General features: G+C 40.5%; 1 protein-coding gene across 1 annotated transcript; it reads left to right on the top strand.

Moving 5' to 3' along the window:
* The first annotated feature begins 5,269 nt into the window (after window positions 1–5,269).
* slc25a10b (solute carrier family 25 member 10b) lies at window positions 5,270–20,303 on the top strand. The gene is made up of 11 exons (XM_083925798.1): window positions 5,270–5,869; window positions 10,432–10,551; window positions 11,934–12,048; window positions 12,282–12,330; window positions 12,427–12,468; window positions 12,557–12,600; window positions 12,690–12,760; window positions 17,145–17,237; window positions 17,328–17,405; window positions 17,516–17,572; window positions 18,295–20,303. Exons 1-11 carry the CDS (start codon window positions 5,780–5,782, stop codon window positions 18,394–18,396), a joined length of 861 nt encoding a protein of 286 aa, XP_083781924.1. The 5' UTR covers window positions 5,270–5,779; the 3' UTR covers window positions 18,397–20,303.
* The last annotated feature ends 1,008 nt before the right edge of the window (window positions 20,304–21,311 follow it).

The raw sequence follows: 21,311 nt of genomic DNA, 5'->3' as shown, positions 1-21,311 counted from the left end.
AAATAATCCTACTTTGGGGGAGAAAAGGGCTCTCTAAATATTCTATAAGAATCAGAATTGTCACAAAAAACCCCAAAGGTACATCCTGGTTTTTTTTGTTTGTTAACGTAAGGCCTGCCTTTAATTCTTCCAATAACTTTCTGATACATCAGCTCCTTCAAAAAGAAAATATTTGAGTATTACAATGTACAAAATATTATCATTTGTAGTGTCACACTTTTTCCTACTCCTTACTTCCAATGTACGTGGATGCTTATACTGTATGATGCAGATTATACTATACATTACATTATAGTATTTCAAGAGTAATACATTGGGAGTATACAGTCATTTTTCTGCCTCAAACCACTTTCAGGTTGTAATTCCTCCTCACTGCCACTTCCCTCAAACTCACTGTCCTTATTATTATATAAGTAGATGTGTGATCCTGTTGGATTAGGCCCATATAATGTCCCCATGTGCATTGCATGTTGATTACAGTGGACATGTTCATTAAAAAAAAAAAGTAAGTCCGTGAAAGACCTTTTTACATCCCAATCACAAGTCCTTCGTTGAGCATAATACTGTGCTGTACCATGGCGTGGCCTAATTGCACGTTGCCTTGAGGCAGTGATTTATTTTTTCTTCCTCAAAATTCTAGCAAATCATTTTTTTAACGGTTCATGCGTATGTACATCTTTTTTTATTTAAGTTATCTCTATGTACACATGCAAAACAGTTTAATGTATCTAAGCTATCAACATGGGGCCACCTCACTTGTCTTCCTGAAAGGAGGCCCTCAACGTGAACCATACCCACTCCTGCACTACATTGGATTGTTTACAGATGTGTCATGTCATGTTTTCAAGTGTAGGAATACAAAAAGAAATTGGGGTAAAGGGTTGAGGGACTAAAATGTGTTGTGTTGCCTGAAGGAAACAGTATGCAGGGTTAAATTACATGCACATACTGTATGTAACCAGGAGCTGGAGAGGACTCAATATCATGCAGTACATTATTACATAAAAGTGACATTGCATTGACCTTCTTTAATTTTGTATTGACTGTATCATTTACTCATGCACAATACATTTTTGTGTTGCATTCAATAATATTATTAATTATACATTACATTAGATGTAAGCCTCCCTGTATGATTTGAAGGACTACAGGATTATTACTTTTTGTTCTTATATCTACCATAGAGGTTTGCTACCCTTTTTTTGTGAGGTTAGGGAAGTGATTGCACAAAGGCCACTTTACAGTCGTGGAGGACTGAGTAAGAATCAATAAATGACCATAAGTTGGTTGCAAGGCTATTGGAAATCAGCAACTCGTGCACACTCACTCCAAACCACATATTTATTTAAATGTGCAACAATTCAATTCCAAACCACTATTTAACCACCATGAGCGGTGATAGTTGGCATAATACACCTGGGGGCAGTAAACACTCAGTAACTGATTTTCTTTCATCAACTGATTATTTATACAGGCAGAGAACAGGGCAATGTGAACACTACAGACAGAGAGGTAAACATTATACTCTACTTTAGCAAATTGTTTAAGTGTCAGTTTACAACGTTAGTCAAACTCTTACTGCGTGCCTCACACAATATTTGATATCAGTTTGTCTTTCTGCTGTTTTCTCTTAATTATACAAGTACATTTTGCTTTCACCTATACTTGGTTCCTTAGAGCACCATAAGTTACCTTCTTAAGATTAAGATTTGTCTTTTAAGGTGAGAGTTGTGCATTTTCAATAAAAAGATGCAATGAATTTAAGATACAACTTTATTGGAAACATTTCAGTAACAAACACGGCAGGGTGGAAACAGCCAAGGATAGGAAACAGGTTTACAACAGAGCCTTTACGTAGTCTCACCTGCATGCTGCCCAGCTCAGAAGATCAGGGTTTAGACTTGTTTTTAGGGGAAAAGGGCAAAGGGGCTGCATACACAGACTGCTCTGATCTCTGGACTGTGTCAAACGTTCCTCTTTATTGGAAAACAACAAACAAGTCTGTAACTTTCCTGATCAGCGTCTTTGTAATTTAAACACTGCAAGTATATTTTCAGTGTGTGGATATTCTTCCACCTTATAGTTAAAGTGAACATATTTCTGACCAACCAGCCTCACTGCTAACGGGTAAAATGACATGTGCCTCAGAAACAATAATAAAAATCAAGTTATATAAATCTGTTTTTTTCTTTAAAAGAGATAAAATACTAACAGATAAATGAGTCCCTGGTCAAACCTCTGATTTAAGCCATTTATCAATAACAGCAATGATTTTATTAACTTTCTTTGAAAATTAGCATGTAGGCCCCTTTATTTTTGTCTCGTGTGTTAAGATATAGTTCTGATTTTTTCAAGTGGGGTTGTGTGAGGTACAAATCAAACTACAGAAAATAATAGTTTGCACACTGCAGGGCTCCAATTATGATTGCATGGAGGTGGTGATGTTTTGAGTAGAACAGTGATCTTCTTCAAACTAATGTGAACATTGAACAACTCAATCACAGCTGTCAATCAACTTAGCTTCCCACAGGACCGTGATGCTCGGAGATGAACACGAAGGCACATACAAACCGAACTTCTAATCATCTGTTGCATGCAACCCATATTGTTTGCGTTGAGATACGTTGCAGTATGTCTACTTCAGTCTTTGGTGAGTTTTCACGTAACACTCTAGGGGCTAGCAAACATGCCAAATGAAACATGAGCTTGGCAGATTCGTCTGGTTCCCAGCCCAGATGTACTATACCACATAGTGTTAATTGCATATTTACACATACAGTTTCAGTAAATTTGCTATACAAATGTTTGTTTAAATATAAGTAATCAACTAGGGATGTCATTTTAGTTTTAACAATTTAACCTTGTTAGTTTATCAAAATGTTATTGATTTCATTTTATAATCAGTATCTTTAAAGGTTTTCTTCTCATTCTGAGACAGAAATCTCCACATCAGACATTTTACAGGGGGCTTTGTTCAGATAGAGTACCTATACAAAGACATGATACCCCTTTGAAATAGTCACTTTTTTGTTTTACAGCCTGAAATGATAATACATAAAAAAGAAATTTCCAGCGTGATTTACACATTTTGCCTTACAACATTAAAGTGAAATCTTTTTCAAAATTTCTGAAAATGAATTAAAAAAATGAAAAACTAGAATAGTATGGTTAGAAAAGTGATGAGTCCCCAGATCTAATACTTTGTGGAGGCTCCTTTTGCTTTAATTACAACATCAGTCTGTTTGGATCTGTCTCCACCAGCTTTGTGCACCTAGACTGGGAAATATTTCCCCATTCTTCCTGCAGAACTGTTCAAGTTCAGTCAGATTCTGTGCTGAGCGGCGATGGACTGCACTCTTCAAGTCAATCCACAGATGTTCTGTAAGATTCAGGTCAGGGCTCTGACTGGACCACTCTAGCACATTCACCTTCCTGACCTTAAGCCACTGTGTTGTTTTTATGGAGGTGTGTTTTGGGTCGTTGTCATGCTGAAGGTGAACAACCTGCCCATTTTCAAGTGTCTAACAGGGCTGCAGGTTTTCCTCAAGAATTTGGGTGGACTTGGCAGCATCTTCAGTCCCTGCTGAAGAGAAACAAGCCCACAACATAATGCTGCCACCACCATGCTTCTCTGTAGGGATGGTGTGTTTTGGACTTTGACATTTTTTCAGACGAGGCTTCTTTCTCTCCACCCTGTCAAACATGTAGAACTTCTGAAATTGTTGTCACATGCACAGATCGACCAACCTCTGCCATCAAGACTTGTAACTCCTTAAAGGTCACCTTGGTGGCTTCCCTGATCAATCTTTTCCTGACTCAGTCTCCAGTTTGGAGGGGCGGCCCGATCTACGCAAGGTCTGGTTGGTGCCATATGCCTCCACTTACAATACCCTGAACGGTCCTCAGAGGGAGAGTTAAAGCCTTTGAAATGTTTTAATATCCTTCTCCGAACTTGTGCTGATCCACAACTTTATTCCGGACCCCTTTTGAAGCAGCTTTCCAACCATGGTGAATTATTAGTGGTACCATGCTTTATCTCATCTCATCTCATCTCATCTTCAACAGCTTATCCGGGGTCGGGTCGCGGGGTCAGGCCACATTAACCGAGGCGTTCCCAGGCCAGTGTGGAGATATAATCTCTCCACCCAGTCCTGGGTCTTCCCCGAGGCCTCCTCCCAGCTGGGCTTGCCTGGAACACCTCCCTATGGAGGCGCCCAGGGGGCATCCCTACCAGATGATCCTGAACCACCTCAACTGGCTCCTTTCAACGCAAAGGAGCAGCGGCTCTATTCCGAGTTCCTCACAGATGGCTGAACTTCTCACCCTATCTCTAAGGGAGACTCAAGCCACCCTCCTGAGAAAACCCATTTCGGCCACTTAAATTATCTTATTGTCTTATAAGCAACCAACATAATGTTATGAGACAGTTTTCTACAGAAGGACGACAAATGAATGGAAAACTACCTTGACTAACACTGCCCTACAAAGTACAGTAACTAAAGAAAAATTTAGCCAAAAAATTGCTTTAAAATTGGTTAACTGTCCAAACAAATGAATATTTGGCAAATTGATGATGGATTATGGTTTATAAGTTTACTGTTTAATATATTTTATCCAAATCAATCCTAGCCTCCAAACTTTCAGGCCCAAATATTGTGCAGAAATTATGTTATTAGTGATTTTGTAGTTACTGCACTTAGCCTTTGTAAGGCAGAATATATCTACAGGAATATAATCACCTATAATAATATTTTTTTATTAATATTGTTATTAATAATAACAACAACCTATAATAATAAACTATTCTGATAATCTGTTAATCGTCAAAAGTCAGTTTTCACACAAAAAATCTCAGAAAATCCTGTTTTCAGTCTCTCAAATATGAAGATCTTCTTTTCTCTGTTATATCATAGATGCCATCCCATATAACATAACATTTCAAGCACTTTATTCAAAATGTCAAGGGTTTCCAACACCAGTACTAACCCTGTAACTTTGCCCACTACCCATTTGTGATCTAGCCCGTGGACTATTTTTTAGTCGACATTTAACTCACCTGCCCAACAACCCCAGTGTGTGAGCCTCGTACACAAAGTGACACGCACATGTTAGAAACCACCTCACCCAGACGGGTTTCTCCCTGTTCACTCTCTGAAGTCTCTACTTGCTGGAGAATGCCGTGAAGTTCTGCACTGTTCCTCTTAAAGAGACAGTGCGGAGATTTCAGCTCTGTGCAGCTGCAGGAAAGATGCGTGTCGCTTTAAAAAAAAACGCATGACAGTTGGTAGAGGTGAAAGTGATGTTCGTGTGTGTGTGTGTGTGGTTTTGTACTGTTCGGGGTTTTTACCATTACCATACCCCCGCTGTCGACCTTTGGATCTCGGGGCGGGTAGGCAGTTCCGCAGTTCCGCAGTCCACGGTGGCAATTGGCTGCTCTCATCTCCGCTGCTGCGTGCAGCCGCTTCCTGCTGCACATCGTGGCGCAAACACACACGTTTTTGTTTTTTTTAAACATGCATACGCGCACATTATGTGGCCTGGGTTCACGCGATGCTGCTGGAGTCTAAAGTCCCCTTTCGGTCCGTGCCGCAGTCTCTTATCGGAATGTTTGAAGATTAACGAGGTTTGCTGTGTCCTTTAGACCGCGAGATAGTGCCAGCTGAACCCTGCAGCTCGGGAAGCAGAGCAGGCAGACAACGTGTCAGAAGACGGCGGACTGGGAGGAAGGAAGCCTCCCGCTGTAGTCAGCGTCGGACAACGTCAACTAGAGCACGGAGCCATGACCGAGAAACGGATGTCGCGGTGGTATTTCGGTGGGCTTGCGTCATGCGGTGCCGCCTGCTGCACGCATCCTCTGGATCTGCTCAAGGTGAGGCTGGAGAAGGGGACAGTCGGCATGTAACCTTCCGCTGGTTTGCAGGGGGGTGCAGGCCTGAACAGCTGTTTCCAGCAGAAGTAGTCCTGCATGTCAGGCTAGACTGTAGTGATTTACCACCCGCCCCGACTCCCCAGATATCCGTGTGTACGTGCTATAGCTGCAGTGAGCTTTCAGTGGACATGCCATACTCTGAGGTATCGCATGTCTTCTAATGGCATCACTGTTATGTCTGTCGGGATGTGCAAGGCTGTTCAAATATAGGGCACAGATGAGCAGGAGTGAAAGCTGACATTAAAGGGGAACACCGCCTAAAATCTTTCCAGTTCCAGTTTGTTATTTCCATGGCCCAGGGAAGTTCAATCAATATTTATTTGTGAACATGAGCGGCTCTCTCTTACACTCAGAAACCAGGCTCAAACTTGTGGTGTCATCATTCTTGATGGGACTTGTTAAGTTTTGTTTGATACAAAATCAGTCAGGGTCATCCCTATGTTCCTCGGGTCCTAGGGGAACATAGGACCCCTTTAACCTTAAAAGGGTCCTATGTTCCCTGGTCGCATAAGCCTAGGCCTTGGCTGATTTAAATCAGCATTTTGTTAGGATTAGGGATAGGGTCTACATAGGATTATTTGCCAGGCAATTGGGCACTGATTATGGAAAAAATAACATACCAGGAACATCAGACGCTTTCCTAAAGTGGTCTATTGTTCCCTGGTCACATTCAAACTGGGAAGCACAGGATCTGGAACATAGGCATGCTCCCAATCAGTCAATTTATTCTGCTTTTTTTGGTCTGTTTCTTAATTGATTCCTTTACTGTTTCCTGCTCAGTTTTCTGTGTGGAAAAAAACAGTAGGGTCTACACAAGTGTTTTTCCGCATCAGTGCAACTTTTTTTTTTTGTTAAGGTTTTCAGGTTGTCTGATGCTAATGTTATTATAACACCATGTGTGGACCATTTACTCAATGACACCTTCTTGTTGCAAATCTCCAGCAGTTTATGAGTTTGGAGTTATTATATATATATATATATATATATATATATATATATATATATATATATATATATATATATATATATATATATATATATATATATATATCTCAACGCCAAACTGTCAGAAAAACATTCCTCCATCGATAAAAGCAACTGATAAGCCCAGAGGCGTACATTTCTGGTTCTGATTACAATTAGTTACCGGTTATCAAGTTTTCAAGAAAATGTTTCCATATCCTCAGAACATTCCCCTGGTGCTCTCAGTGTCTTCTATAACATCCTTCTCAATTCATATTGTGTGTGTCTGTGTCTGTGTGTGTGTGTGTGTGTGTGTGTGTGTGTGTGTGTGTGTGTGTGTGTGTGTGTGTGTGTGTGTGTGTGTGTGTGTGTGTGTGTGTGTGTGTGTGTGTGTGTGTGTGTGTGTGTGTGTGTGTGTGTGTGTGTGTGTGTGTGTGTGTGTGTGTGCGTGTGTTTCGTTTCTTTCTGTCAGTGGGGTTATGCATGTTCACTCCTGTTAGTCTTTGCCTCGTTGTTCATTTCCTAATTCCAAAATCCCTCGTAGTTTTACCTGCACCTCCCTTTTGGTTGAATTGAAGACAGCAGCACATGACCCTAATGACTAACTGCTCTTCAGACAGTCATGCTGTGTGTAATTATGAAGACACTGCCGGTAATCACCGCTGCAGTTAAACTGTCCTCTGGAGTGTTTCATTTCCGCCCTAACTTGCTTGTTTGTGAACCCATAGTAGTAACTCAGGAATAAAAAAAAAATGCTCATGAAGTCCTTTAAAGTTTTTTTTAAAATTTGACTTCATACATAATTTTGTCTACACATGTAGTCGTTTTCAGTGTGGATTTATTACTCTCTACTTGCTGTTTTGAGAACAATCTTTGTTCTCTTCCACCTGAGGCAAATGTTTCATCGACTGGGTCAAATAGTTGTTAAAGATGACCACATCCTCTTGTGTATTAAAGTTGTACTCAATAAGATTTTTCATCTATTTAATTGCCTTTTAAGTTACTATCTATCAAAGAGTGAGTTAAAACATTGCTGACTGATCATATGACCCAATAATGAAAGCACTTCTACTTGCCTTTTTGCTGAGTATTCCAATATATGTGTCTGTGGCAACATTCCCTAGATGTAAACACACCGCCATGTTGGTAATGCTGCTGACTGTTGGCCCAGATTGTCACTTACAGCTATGCTGCGTTCACTTGTAATCTGGAATCTCAATTTCTGAGTCAGGCTTGTAGTAAGGACAGAAATATATTGTGTGTGTGTGTGTGTATGGATTTAAGAGAGTAACATATAGGGGACGGACTGGACTGGAAGTAGAGAGGTGAATGTGTTTAAATAAAGTTATAGTTACTGTTATAAGTTATTGAGTACAACTTTAACTTGGATGTGCCTTGAACGCTCTAGTTTGTTCGCAGCTGGCCTGGGGCAGGGCGATATGGCCAAAATCTTCTGTCCCGACATATAGGCCATTTCATATCTTGATAAAGATACAGTATATATCGGGGAAATAGCAGGTATTCTATTATATAGTCTATGTAAAATAACCACATGGTATACTTCTGTGATTTAAATCCTTGTACAATAACAGGTACTGAATATTTATCTATATATTCAAACTTTAATAAGAAATTCAGTGCGAAATATAAACTCACAATATTTACACAGATTGTCCGAGAAATATGAATGAGTAATTAGTATGTGCTTGTCATTATCAATTTAGATGACATAATTGTGTATTTTGATATATGAATTCATCATCATACGATTCAATTATAAGACAATAAATGATCCTGCGTGGGCCTCGCATTTGTCCTGCGGCCGTAGTTTGGCCAGCCCCGGCATAGACAATAATCCAAGTGATATGTGCTTGGCTAATACACATGAGACCGAACCGATGTTTAAAAACAAAAAACAATTACTTACTTATTTTGTTAATGCTTAATTATAGTTTGCTCTTAATGATTCAGAGATCTGTAAAATGATAACGTGACAAGATTCAATCATCACAAGATGAGTCTGCAGAAAGTTCAATAAATGATCGACCTATTCTTGAAGCACATCCTAAATAGCACATTTGTGGTTTACTATTGTGTAATTTGTCCTTAGATGATACAAAATGTTCTCTGTCAACACATGGGGACTGAACTTAAAAAGTGAATGGCTTCATAATGGTGCACCCTTACCGCATTCCTGTTGAACTTGTTAACAGCAGGGTATCTAAGAACTGAAGTATATATACTGTATGTGAGAGTTGTTTCAGCAGGGCTTAACCACATGACAAAGATTGCCTAGTCATGTTCTATTGATTTAGATAGAAAATTACTTCATTCATACCTGAAGGGAAGTTATTTTGTTGCAGCAATCTGGTACAACTGATTTCCTCTATTGTGTTAACCCTGACATCCATTACACCCCTGGCTACGCTGCTCTTTTGTTGTTCTGAACAGGATTTGTCTGACCTCAACTTTAAGGATAATAATCCTTTAGTACACTTATCAACTTGTGTGTGTGTGTGTGTGTGTGTGTGTGTGTGTGTGTGTGTGTGTGTGTGTGTGTGTGTGTGTGTGTGTGTGTGTGTGTGTGTGTGTGTGTGTGTGTGTGTGTGTGTGTGTGTGTGTGTGTGTGTGTGTGTGTGTGTGTGTGTGTGTGTGTGTGTGTGTGTGTGTGTGTGTGTGTGTGTGTGTGTGTGTGTGTGTGTGAGCTTTGTGGTGGCCTAACATATGTTTGCACAACACTTTATTGTTCCCTTTAAAAGAGCTTTAAGGCAAACACCAGAGTTACAATCAATATGCGGAGATCATATTCCCTGAACCTACTGTGCAAGTATTTTGATTTGTTTTCCACAGTGAGAAGGGATTATGTCCTTTTATCAAAGACAATTTTAGACGAGTTAAAGGGGACATGGCATGCTCATTTCCACTTTCAAAACATAATTCTTCCCTCCTTTCTCTTTCACAACTGATTCAACAGAGGCATCATGTTAAGCTAGGTCTAATACTCAATAATCAATGTTTTTATTTCCAAACTGATGAAAAGGTTATTATGCTTTGAAGGGCTTATAGTGGCCTTAGAACAAGGAGGACAAAGGCCATATTGTAGAGCTGCTGACAAACTCTGACAAAGATAACACACAGACAGACAGACAGAAAGACAGACGCACACACACACACACACACACACACACACAATGGTTAAGACATTCAGAGAACTTGTGTGTGGGGGTCATATCTCGCCTGTGTGACACATTACTCCGTCTGCGAAAACAGTTGATGTCCTTGTGTTTTTTCATTTCTGTGAAAATAACTATGATGTCCTGTATAGCAGAAAGCCTGCATTCTGCAGACTTGATGTGTGGAATTTGAAAGACTTGTTTACCAGACCGCAAGGGTCTGATTAAATATGGTATTGAGTTTAAGGTTTCAAGAAAGAACATAATGAAAAAGTTGCAGAGGTTGCTGTGTCTGTGGTTTCTTTTATTATTGCACTACTTGGAATTGAAGTGACACTAACTGCTTATACATTGCTGTGTTTCCAGGTACACCTGCAGACACAGCAGGAGGTGAAGAAGAGGATGGTAGGGATGGCCATTCATGTAGTGAAGAGCGATGGTGTGCTGGCTCTTTACAATGGCCTCTCTGCCTCTCTTTGTAGACAGGTACAGTCTGTCTGTCTGCGTTCATGTGTTCAATAATTTGCAATTATTTTTGTAAGGGTGAAAACCACTTTTGCAAGGGAGACCTGGCAAAGATAGTAGCGATACAAAACCAGATACAACTATGCTGAAACATAATAACAAATAAAACAAATAATACTAAAATAAGGCTAAATGTAACATCATTAATCACCACAGAGTTGACAATTGAATTCTACTAGACATCTACTTGATAGAAATTTGTTTGGAAGGTTTATCAGCATTATAAGAGGACTGTTGCTCTTTTCTATTTAGGTTGACCATAGCTATATTTATCCTATTTCCTTTTTAATACTAATATTAATACACTTTATACAGCAATTTTAAAAGCTTTTCAATACTTCAATGAGGCAAAATCCTACAAAAATATCTAAATATAGAATTGAATCAAATCACCAGCCATAATAACAAAAACATTTATGATGCCAAACAAAAATGAATATGTTGAAAAGCAGGAAAGGGGAGTGATTTCATTTATGACACATCTTTACTTTCTTCCATGTGCACAGGACTTTTTGAATTTCTCAGTTGTTTCTCTAACTGAAATGAAATTTGAGAATAACGAATTCACAGACGTGGCGTGTTTCTGGTTCTGGAAGAGAGACTTTGACACATGAGCACATTAGAAAAGGTTTTTGGGTCAAGTGCACTCTAATGAGATTCATATCCTGGTGCCTCAGTGGGTTTGCTCTTAAAACACAGCATGTGGCAATACTAACTTCATTTGCAGTTACTGTTAGCACCAAGGTTGTCTAAAGAATTGATACTTTAATACTTTTCAATGCCATGCGTTTCTAAACGGTACTACATCCACATTTGTATCAAAAGTTACAGCTATCAAAAAAGCAGATCCACAATCAGATTTTAACTCCAAAGGCAACACAGATAAAACAACGGCGATGAAAATGTATGTGTTGGTATATGTTCAGTGACTTTGTCTATACCTGTTATGTGTAGGTTGTTAATAAAAAAAAAGTAAAAAATAAATATTTTTTCAGGGCATTTTTTACTCTTTTCGCCGCTGTTTTGAAAGAGGTAGTGAGTATCCTTTTACACTATTACGGTGTCGAAGTTTAAAATTCTCATGAAAACCTTAATATTGGCACATGGCCTAAACGTTGGTTGTGGCTGCAGGATACTATTATTAGATCAATGGGTTCACTTTATAAAGCAGGAGTACGTTCCTTTAACAGGTTGGTACATGTTGTTTCAATATGACAGGAGGGAGAAGGACAAGTTTGAATCACAGACCCCTCCTAGTGGTTGAAAGCAAATATTGTATATAAAGTAAATGCTGTAATTGTGAGGAGAGCATTCTCACACCCTCTCCTCTTCTTTCCTCTCAGATGTCCTATTCCCTCACCAGATTTGCCATCTATGAGACAGTGAGGGACATGCTGGGGAGCACAAGCCAGGGCCCCATGCCCTTTTACCAGAAGGTTCTCCTGGGAGCCTTCGGAGGTGGACACACACACACACACACACACACACACACACACACACACACACACACACACACACACACACACACACACACACACACACACACACACACACACACACACACACACACACACACACACACACACACACACACACACACACACACACACACACACACACACACACACACACACACACACACAGTGTCACCCAAAAAGGATTGTGTGCCAACAAGATTTCTCTACCATCAGGTTTCACTGGGGGGTTTGTCGGCACGCCAGCAGACATGGTGAACGTCAGGTAACATGCCTCTCCAATGAAAGTTCTCATTGTTGTGTCCACAATTGAAATGATTCTAAACGAGCCAATCAATCTGATATCTTTTTTTGCTGCTAGGATGCAGAATGACATGAAACTACCACCAGAACTGAGGAGAAAGTGAGTGTTGCTTGCTTACTGTAAGTGCAGTTTACACATTTGAAACGTCTTATTGATATTTAACCCTGGATTTTTTTTATGCTTTCAGCTACAAACATGCCATCGATGGGCTCTTTAGAGTCTTCAGAGAAGGTAAATCCCAAACGATAGAGTGTATGTAACTTCATGTAAAGCACACAGTGGCATCATGTCTGACCTACGACCTGTGTCCTGTCCCACAGAGGGTGTGAGGAAACTGTTCTCAGGAGCCACCATGGCCTCTAGCAGAGGAGCGATGGTCACTGTGGGACAGGCAAGTCACAGATACGATATGTTACTTTAGAACTTATTTTTTAAATGTCTTCGTTTATTCAAAAGATCCCACGGATTCCTTAACACAGTATAGAGCAGGGGTGTCAAAGTGATCCAGTATAGGGCCACTGTGGCTGCAGGTTTTCATTCCAACCAAGCAAAAACACACCTGACTTGAGTCATGCAATCACCTTAATTGTCTTCACACAGTTGATTTGTTGGATCAGGTGTGTTTTTTCTTGGTTGGAATGAAAACCTGCAGCCACAGTGGCCCTTTACTGGATCACTTTGACACCCCTTGTATAGAGCAACGTCTCTTTCTTCATTTTTTTTAAACTTTATGCCACCTCGACTGAAACAGTCACAGCTCAGATACATTTTACTCTTTAAATAAATTACGAAGATCATGTTCAATAATACGTCAAACTTTATGGATTCTTTTTAATAAGATAATGGAGTTGAATTGAGGAACATTAACCTATCAGTGCCAAATAATTTCCCTAGATGAATATGCTGCTTGCTCAGATTGGTTCTACTTTAACAATGCATAATGCATTATGCATTAATCCATGTAACCTCAGCATCATTTAATTTAGTTAAGTCTGTGATGGCAAGTATATCCAGAGAGAACCTACTTCAGACTTCAGCACTGATACAACTGTTCGCATCTAATTAGAACAAATGTCAGAGTATCTAAATGGATTAGCTTTAGACCACACAATAAGGTACCTTATAGAACACATTGCATGTCAATCCCAGAACCCTTCGGCTACTTGTCTGATGGAAGATGAGCCTTTGGGAGCAATGGCTGATATTTGGGGCTGTCCGGTGCAGCCAGAGGTTGTCCGCGCCAAGACTTCCTTTTCCGAGCGCTGTTCATTGTTTGTGGTCCGATTAGCAACTTGAGACGCGATAATGGAGTTGGAGTTGACACAATGCGTCTCTGTAAACAGATATGTGGGTATGAATGCAGATTAAATAATAACAAAAAGCAAATGAAAAGCAGGGTTTTGTGATTGCATTTCGGCCGATGTGTTCCAGACTTTTTCCACTACCTATATCTTGTTCAGTTGCCTACAGATTCTGCACATCTGTTCATAGAGATTAATTGTATGTTAGATTGACACTGGGAATGCTCTAAATATACTTCAACTTGATTCTTGAATGCTGCCTGCAGCTAAATGTATAACAGCATTCCTGTTTATGGTTTTAGAGACTCTGCTGAGTTTAATGTTACAATACAAATGCAACAAAGCCATTAGTCTCATCTCCTTCATTATGTTCACCACAAGACCATCAAATATCCCCGTCTTTGATTTGATTTGGAGATGTTTCTTCTTCAAATAACTTCTTCAACGAGTTAAGTTTTAGTTATAGAAAAATTAGACAATTGCAACAGTGTATTTCTGTCTGACTAATATTACCACTGGGGGGGCCAATGTCTGACATTTTCAAGAAGTGCTTTAAAATCCACAGGCCAACCCACTTAAAGGAATACTTTACTCTCAAAATAGCAGTTTGTTTATTGATTATTCATGTGTTGCCTTAAATTCTTAATGAACACTTTGTTATTGGCTGCCCTGAAGAAGACTCTTTGGGTCAAAACACAGGCAGCATATCCATGATTTAATAAAGGATTTGTTAGTCTCACTTACAATCGGAGTGCCTCTGATTTTTTACCTGACTGCCATTATACATCTCCAACTTTCATCAGACTGTTTGAGCTGGACAGTCATTGTGCTTTTTGTGTTAAAACTTGTTCCTTGCCTCCACAGTGACTGGAAAATCAACATTGATTTACAAACTCTCACACAACTCGTGTAGTACAATCAAAGTCGTGTTTATCCAGTCGTATGCTCCGTACTGACAAAACACAGGGGTTGTGGTTAAAACATTACTATTTATAACACTTCCGCATTAACGGTCTGCTGTTGACTTTTTCATGTTTTTTAATCCTTCATTCACCGTGAAGGCATGCAGGAAAGGATTTGATAAGATTTTATTTCGATACCAATGCCGGTATTGATTCGGTATCGGTCTGATTCCTGATCAGACTTTATTTCTGTGTGGAATAACGTCGTCCTACACAGGTTTTCAGCATCAGCACAACAGTTTTATTACCTCTGAGTCTGAACAAACTTAAGATTAATTGAGTGTTCTTTTTTTATTTTATTTTAGGCTTTTCAGAGAAAATAAATCTGCTGAGCCTTCCTGCGTTATTATAGTTGTACTAACTAAGTTTAATATGTAGCATCTTAAGCACTTTGAGTGAATTATTTGAATACTGATTAAGTTTACCTGAAGGGGTATTTGGATTAGATGCATTTAAATGTGCATAATTGCATTATAACATGTGGTGAATACTGTAATTTGACAAGCAGTGAGTTCATGAGTTAAAAGTAACTACGTTACCCCATAATCCATTGCGGGTTCACTTCCTGTTTCGACTACGTGACTTTAGAGAGAGAGAGAGTTTTTGTGATGTTACTGTGAGATTTTTCTGCAAAGAAAAAGTTAGTTTTTTTACCCAGTCAAGTCTCCATTTTATTTTCCCGCTAGTTAAATTTACAGAACAGTGAAAATGCCACACTTTGTACTCCTCTCTGAAGTTTTCCGCAGTGTAGATGCAGGAGTTTGACAGCATTGTTGTGCAACACCCAAGTCAGAAAAACATGCTGACATTGATAAAAGGAATGATAAGGTCGGAGGCGTACGATTCCGATTCTGTTTCCAATTTGTTACCGGTACTCAGCTGGAAATGGTTCTCGATTCCCATCCCTAGAGGCATGTGACTAACAGTGTTAATATACATCTACTAATGCCTCTGGTCACATCCTCAAGGATGTTCCTGGAGTCATTGGAGGTTTCGGGTCTTTCAACATCATACCCCTCATCCAGGTGACCCAGTCGGGGTTGATTAGTCCCCCGCTTGTGACCAGATGGCAAACTAGCTACCATGCCTCCATGGTTCTCCTCTCTTGAGCCATAGCCATCTTGAGGCTTGCTCTGCCGCTTTGGTGGCTCTGCGGATGGCTCTCTTCCTTCCCTCTCCTTCGATGCCTAGAACGCTGGGTCATCAGAACCAAGTCTGGGTGGTGGCAGTGATGTGGCTGGGAAACTTCAGCTGCTGCTCAAGATCCATGAGCAGTTGGGAGTCCCTAGCGGAGGTAAGGATGCCTGCGGGAGATCTTTTAGCTGGGGTCACTCGCTCCCCACCTCTGACAAAGGCAATCATTTCCCTGGGGGGACAGAACTGCTTAGCCCACTCTAGTCCAGTGCTGATGGCTTCAGCGATGGCCTTAAGGACCTGGTCTGCCTCCAGCGGTACCGTCCTTGTCCAAGTGCCACAGTGCAGCAGCTGAGGATGTGTCCAAGGGTTCCTCGCTTCAAACACATTGGGCAAGCTGGTGACTCTGCTAGGCCCCATGTGTGCAGGTTAGATGGGCTTGGGAGCACATCATAGACTTCTTGGATAAGGAATTTAATGCGCAGAGGCTCAGCTCTCCAGATCTCAGCCCAGGTCACCTTCCTCTCATCGGCATTCTCCCACCTTGTCCAAGCCTCCTGTTGTTTTATCCCAACAGCCTTAGTTGTTCTTGTCTCCTCCACTACAGCTCTCACCTCCTCTTGAACCTGCTGTTCAGTTTTCTTTGATAATTCAAGGCAACACTTGAAGTATTCCTGTAATTTATTTAAAAAGCCATTACTCCAGCCTGTGACACCAATATACATAACATTTCAGTGGATTTCAAATGCCATGAGTGAAGGATTGTGAGTTTTGTCACCTAGTGGGTTTAATTCAGTCTCAGAGCTGATACCATGTGTCGTGATTCTGGACAGTCTCTCGTTCTCCTCTTTAGTCGTTGTTTTTGTCTCCCTCTGTCCGTGTTCTTCTGTATGTGCTTTCCTTCTGGTGTTGAGTTTGTTTTCCTCGCAGGTGATCCTTGTTTGCATTGATCACCTGCCACTCTGTATATAATCCGGTACTGAGCCTCACTCAGGATCATACCTTCTACCTACCCTGATGTCTCCCTGTGTACCTTCTTGTTCCGCTTGTGTCCATTCATCGTGTGAGTTTGTATCTAGTTCTTTGTGTTTTTCCTTTGCGTTAGTGCACCTTTTTGTAAAATAAGTTTTATTAAATTTGTTAATACCGTCTCCTGAGTTCTGTGTCTGCATTTGGGTCTCCTCCGTGTATTCTCCGTCGCCAATCATGACACCATGTGTAATATGAGGCCGGCTGTTTGCTTTATTTTGGAAGTCGAGCAGTAATGAGAATGAGAGACGCGGCTTCAGTCAGCGTCAGGTAGTACAGAGAGAAATAAGCACATCTATCTGTCATTAAAATGACAAAAAATATTTCTCATCTTATTTTTCCTATCTAGTTGGCGTGTTACGACCAGGCCAAACAGCTCGTGCTGGGAACTGGTGTGATGGGAGATAACATACTCACACACTTTCTTTCGAGCTTCATTGCTGTAAGTATCAGGTTTTATTTGTGTACCCTTTGCGCCTGATTGAGTCTAGTTTTACAGGCCTCTGGGAACTGATTCTCCGTTCCTCTGCAGGGAGGCTGTGCTACATTCTTGTGTCAACCTCTGGACGTACTAAAGACGAGGCTGATGAGCTCAAAGGGAGAGTACACAGTGAGTGGATCCCCCATTATTGTCTCCTCTAATCCTTTCATTCCTGTGTTTGTTTGTCTCGTCGTCCTTATTCCTCAGTGTTCATTCTAATCCAGCGTGTCTCTCTTTAGGGGGTGACTCATTGCTTACGAGAAACTGCCAAGCTTGGTCCGCTGGCATTTTACAAGGTAACAGACACATCCACACACTATACATTAACACCACTGTGGTTATTTAGTACCACTTTCAATCAGAGGTTAAACTACAAGGGCAATACATCATATTAGGATTCGGGCTGTTGAAGTTTACGCAATAGTAACGCATTAACGTAAATTCCCCCTAAATGGCACTAATTTCTTTGACACGCGATTATTACTTGCACGTTCTGTGACGGCAAGTTCAGCTTTAAAGCCCTGCCCGCATTTACTATCGATGTGAATTAAGTAACCACCGGTAGTATCCCATGTTGATAGGAGTATTAAAAACTTTAAAAACATCCCTTTACAATACCTTTAGAACAGATAAAATAAATGAACTATGGACAATCATGCGATTTTATTGCAATTAATTATTTTAGTCGATTGACAGCCCTAACTAGGGCACTACTGTATTATTGATCCTATAGAATCTGCTCAAACACGCTATTGCATATCGTGATGCTCTAAAATGTAAATGTGTTGAGAGATGAATACTGATCTGAGCCAAACTGGCTATGACACAACACAACCACCATTCAGGCCTTCATGCCTGTCCCCCTGTCTGCCTCTCCAAACTGGGGTTCTTTATCACACTTGACATGTAGCCAGCTTGCTTTAAAAGCCAACATGTACAACCCCACGTCAGTACTCATAAGGTACAGTAGCTTGACATTGTTTGATGTATGGTAACCTAATGGCAATTTTTGTTGCAGGGTCTCGTCCCAGCAGGGATCCGCTTGATCCCTCACACAGTGCTCACCTTCATCTTCCTTGAGCAGCTCAAGCAAAACTTTGGCATCCGTATCATCTCCTGAGCGCGCTCTGTGACCAGCTGCTCCTCAACCTCCCCCATCAAACACTGCCGCACAACACGCCATCATCGCTCTCCTCTTGGCATTAACAAGAAAGGAAGGGGAAAACGGGGTAGATTATTACGGCCTTGTTTATGTTTTCCTTCTCCGTTTGCTCTACCCCAATCTCAAAGCTAGCGATATAGATTATTATGAGCACCAACTACTAGAAGGGACAAATATTAGGACTAATGTACAATGTAGGCATAGATTATAAATACGATGTTAAGAAAGAGCATGCAAAATATAAAGGCGCTTCAAATTGGGTTATAAGAATGACCTGTCATATTTAGAGAGAAGGTTAAACTTGGCTCTAGCGGATGTTTAGAGTAGTTGTCCAGTGTAATTTCAGATGGGGTTAGTTACATGACGGGATAAGATGTATTGAGATTAAGCGTTAATTTTGAGTTAAGGAGCAGTTCATCTGTCCCGTTGACAGACTGACTAAATGTCATCTTTAACTAATTCCTGATTAGATTTTGTGATTTACATTTGAATTTCAGCAGTAGCCTCACAAAAGTGTGCAACAATTGTGGCTTAAAACGCCTGTGTCAGGAATGTGGTTCCTTTTTAGTCCTCTGCAACTTGAATTGTTGTCAAATTAGGCCAGGACACAGTTCATGATATAGCAGATATACACAATGCAAACAAACGCATTGTGGCCTTGTCATCAGTGCCATTCTTTCACAACTTCATTTCCCAAAAGCCATTGCTAAAAACATGACTGAACAAACTGTTATGTAATTACATAGTAATCATTCCCAGCAGCGGTGACCAAATGTGATGCACCCTGAATTTAACAGTTCATTTATCTGCTTTTTCTTCACTGAATTAATGTTTTACAACTGTAAATCAACTACCAGGTTCAGTGTCTTTAGCTTTGACATGATTGTCCTTTACTCCATTCCTCTGTCACTGTTTCACTCTCAAGAGGACCAAGCTTGTTTGTCTCATTTTTTTTTTAAAGTAAGCAGGGAGCATGTGGGGAAACTGTGAAGCAGAGAGAGCAGACTATTAAAATCCTGATGAAGGTACCATTAGGCATTGGCTCTTCTTAGTTTTCCAGTCCCAGTGAAGTTCTGTATGACCACTTGATCTCTTTATTATTTCTCTCTGAACAGAGATGCCTGTAGAGGACTGCTGGACTGTAAAAGTGTATGCAAAGTACATGTAGCATTTCCATACGTGATGTTACTGTTTTGTTTAGCTGAATGAATGTCAGACTTAATGACTCAGGATGCTACTCTGTTTTATAAGGCACTTTATTAGAATCCCTGGACTCGTACTGACTAACCTGCTGTATAGAAACATGCTGCATAACATATTCTCAAAGTCAAAATGTTTTCAGATGTGAATGGTTACATTTGAGGCCAATCTTTAATGTCTTTTGACTTTTGCCAGTGTCCGATGGTACGTTTGGCCTCGATTCAGTGATATAATAATGTGTTCTGTGTGCTGTGTGTGCTCTGTTGAAAGAGACCTCGTCAAGTCATGTTGCCTTACAGTATGTGGCCTTCAGGGGGCAGTATAGTAACGTGTGAATGATATTGACACAGACAACAGATCCTCTCTTGAGCATCCTGTGAAGCCCTGTACTTTCATCCAAACATGCGTTTTTGAAAAAGGAGCTCCACAAAGTTCAGAGCAACCTGAGATAATAACTGCAAATGCTGAGGTAGGCTACTGTAGATCAGCCATAGTAGGTAATGTTAACCCCAGCTTTATTCATGTGCACAGAAATGAAACTGGAGGGACCCGCAGGACTTCTGGGATTTGTGAATTTATATTTTGTAGATTACTAACTAATGATTTTGGAATTAAAGTACTAATGAAAAATATGTGGATTTGTGTTGTTTTGTATGTCAGGCTATAAACTTTTATTCTGCTCATGAATCATATTTGCTGTAAATCACTCCACATGTTTGTCCTTTACGATTTTTGTCATTTCATGAATCAGCAGCAGCCCCCGTGGTTAAATCCACGTCATAAAGCAAACAAAGGTGATCTTTGTGTTTGTGTTTCCTACTGCGACACGACGACGATGATGCTGTCAGTGACTGTGAATGAAGCTTCATCCTCTGGGATTTGTCCTCATCAGAGCAAGGACATCCTTTAATGTTTGCTACAGCCCACAGACCTAAGATCGGTTTCTTATTTTGCAGAATTACAGCGAGACCATCCACAGTTAAGTGGTGATATTCAGTTGTACTGATAAATGGCCGCAGTGTGACTCTGTTCCTTCACCCAGATGAATATGGCTGTTATTGCTTCATTAATACTATCCATCACATGCAAAGCATTAATGACTGCGCTCACCTCTATCTTCATGTGGACATTTGTGAGCCTTACGCCTGCCTGCCTGTGTGAGCAGTGAAAAGGAGGATCAGGCTGCAGGCCTATACGTATTGGGATGTTCTTATTTCAGAAATGTGCTTTGACTTTGAAGGATCAACCACAGTCATTGACAATCAAGCAATTCCAGGTTCTATGTGTGTAAATATCTGAGGGTTCCATAGACCTCAATCCATCTGCCATCTGCAACCACTTATCCCAGTCTGGGTTGTGGGGGACTTGAGCATATCCCAGTAAACATTTGGTGTGAGGCGAGGTACACCCTGGCAGTCATATAGAGACAGACAACCATTCAAGCTCATACACACCACAGACAATGTAGAGTCATCAATTAACCTAACACCTGCATGTCTCTGGACAGTGGGAGGAAGATGGAGAACCTGATGGAAAACCCACGCAGACTTGAGAGAAACTCCACACCCCCACTTGCTGTATTGTGACAGTGCTTAGTACTACAGTAGACTTCACCGCTGTTACAGACAATCAAGAATAATTAAGTTCACTCTGGTACTCTGGTTTAGTTCATT

The sequence above is a fragment of the Echiichthys vipera genome, assembly GCF_963691815.1.
Source record: "Echiichthys vipera genome assembly, chromosome: 2".
NCBI classification, from domain to species: Eukaryota; Metazoa; Chordata; class Actinopteri; order Perciformes; family Trachinidae; genus Echiichthys; species Echiichthys vipera.
This window is presented reverse-complemented; position numbering and strand designations above follow the sequence as displayed.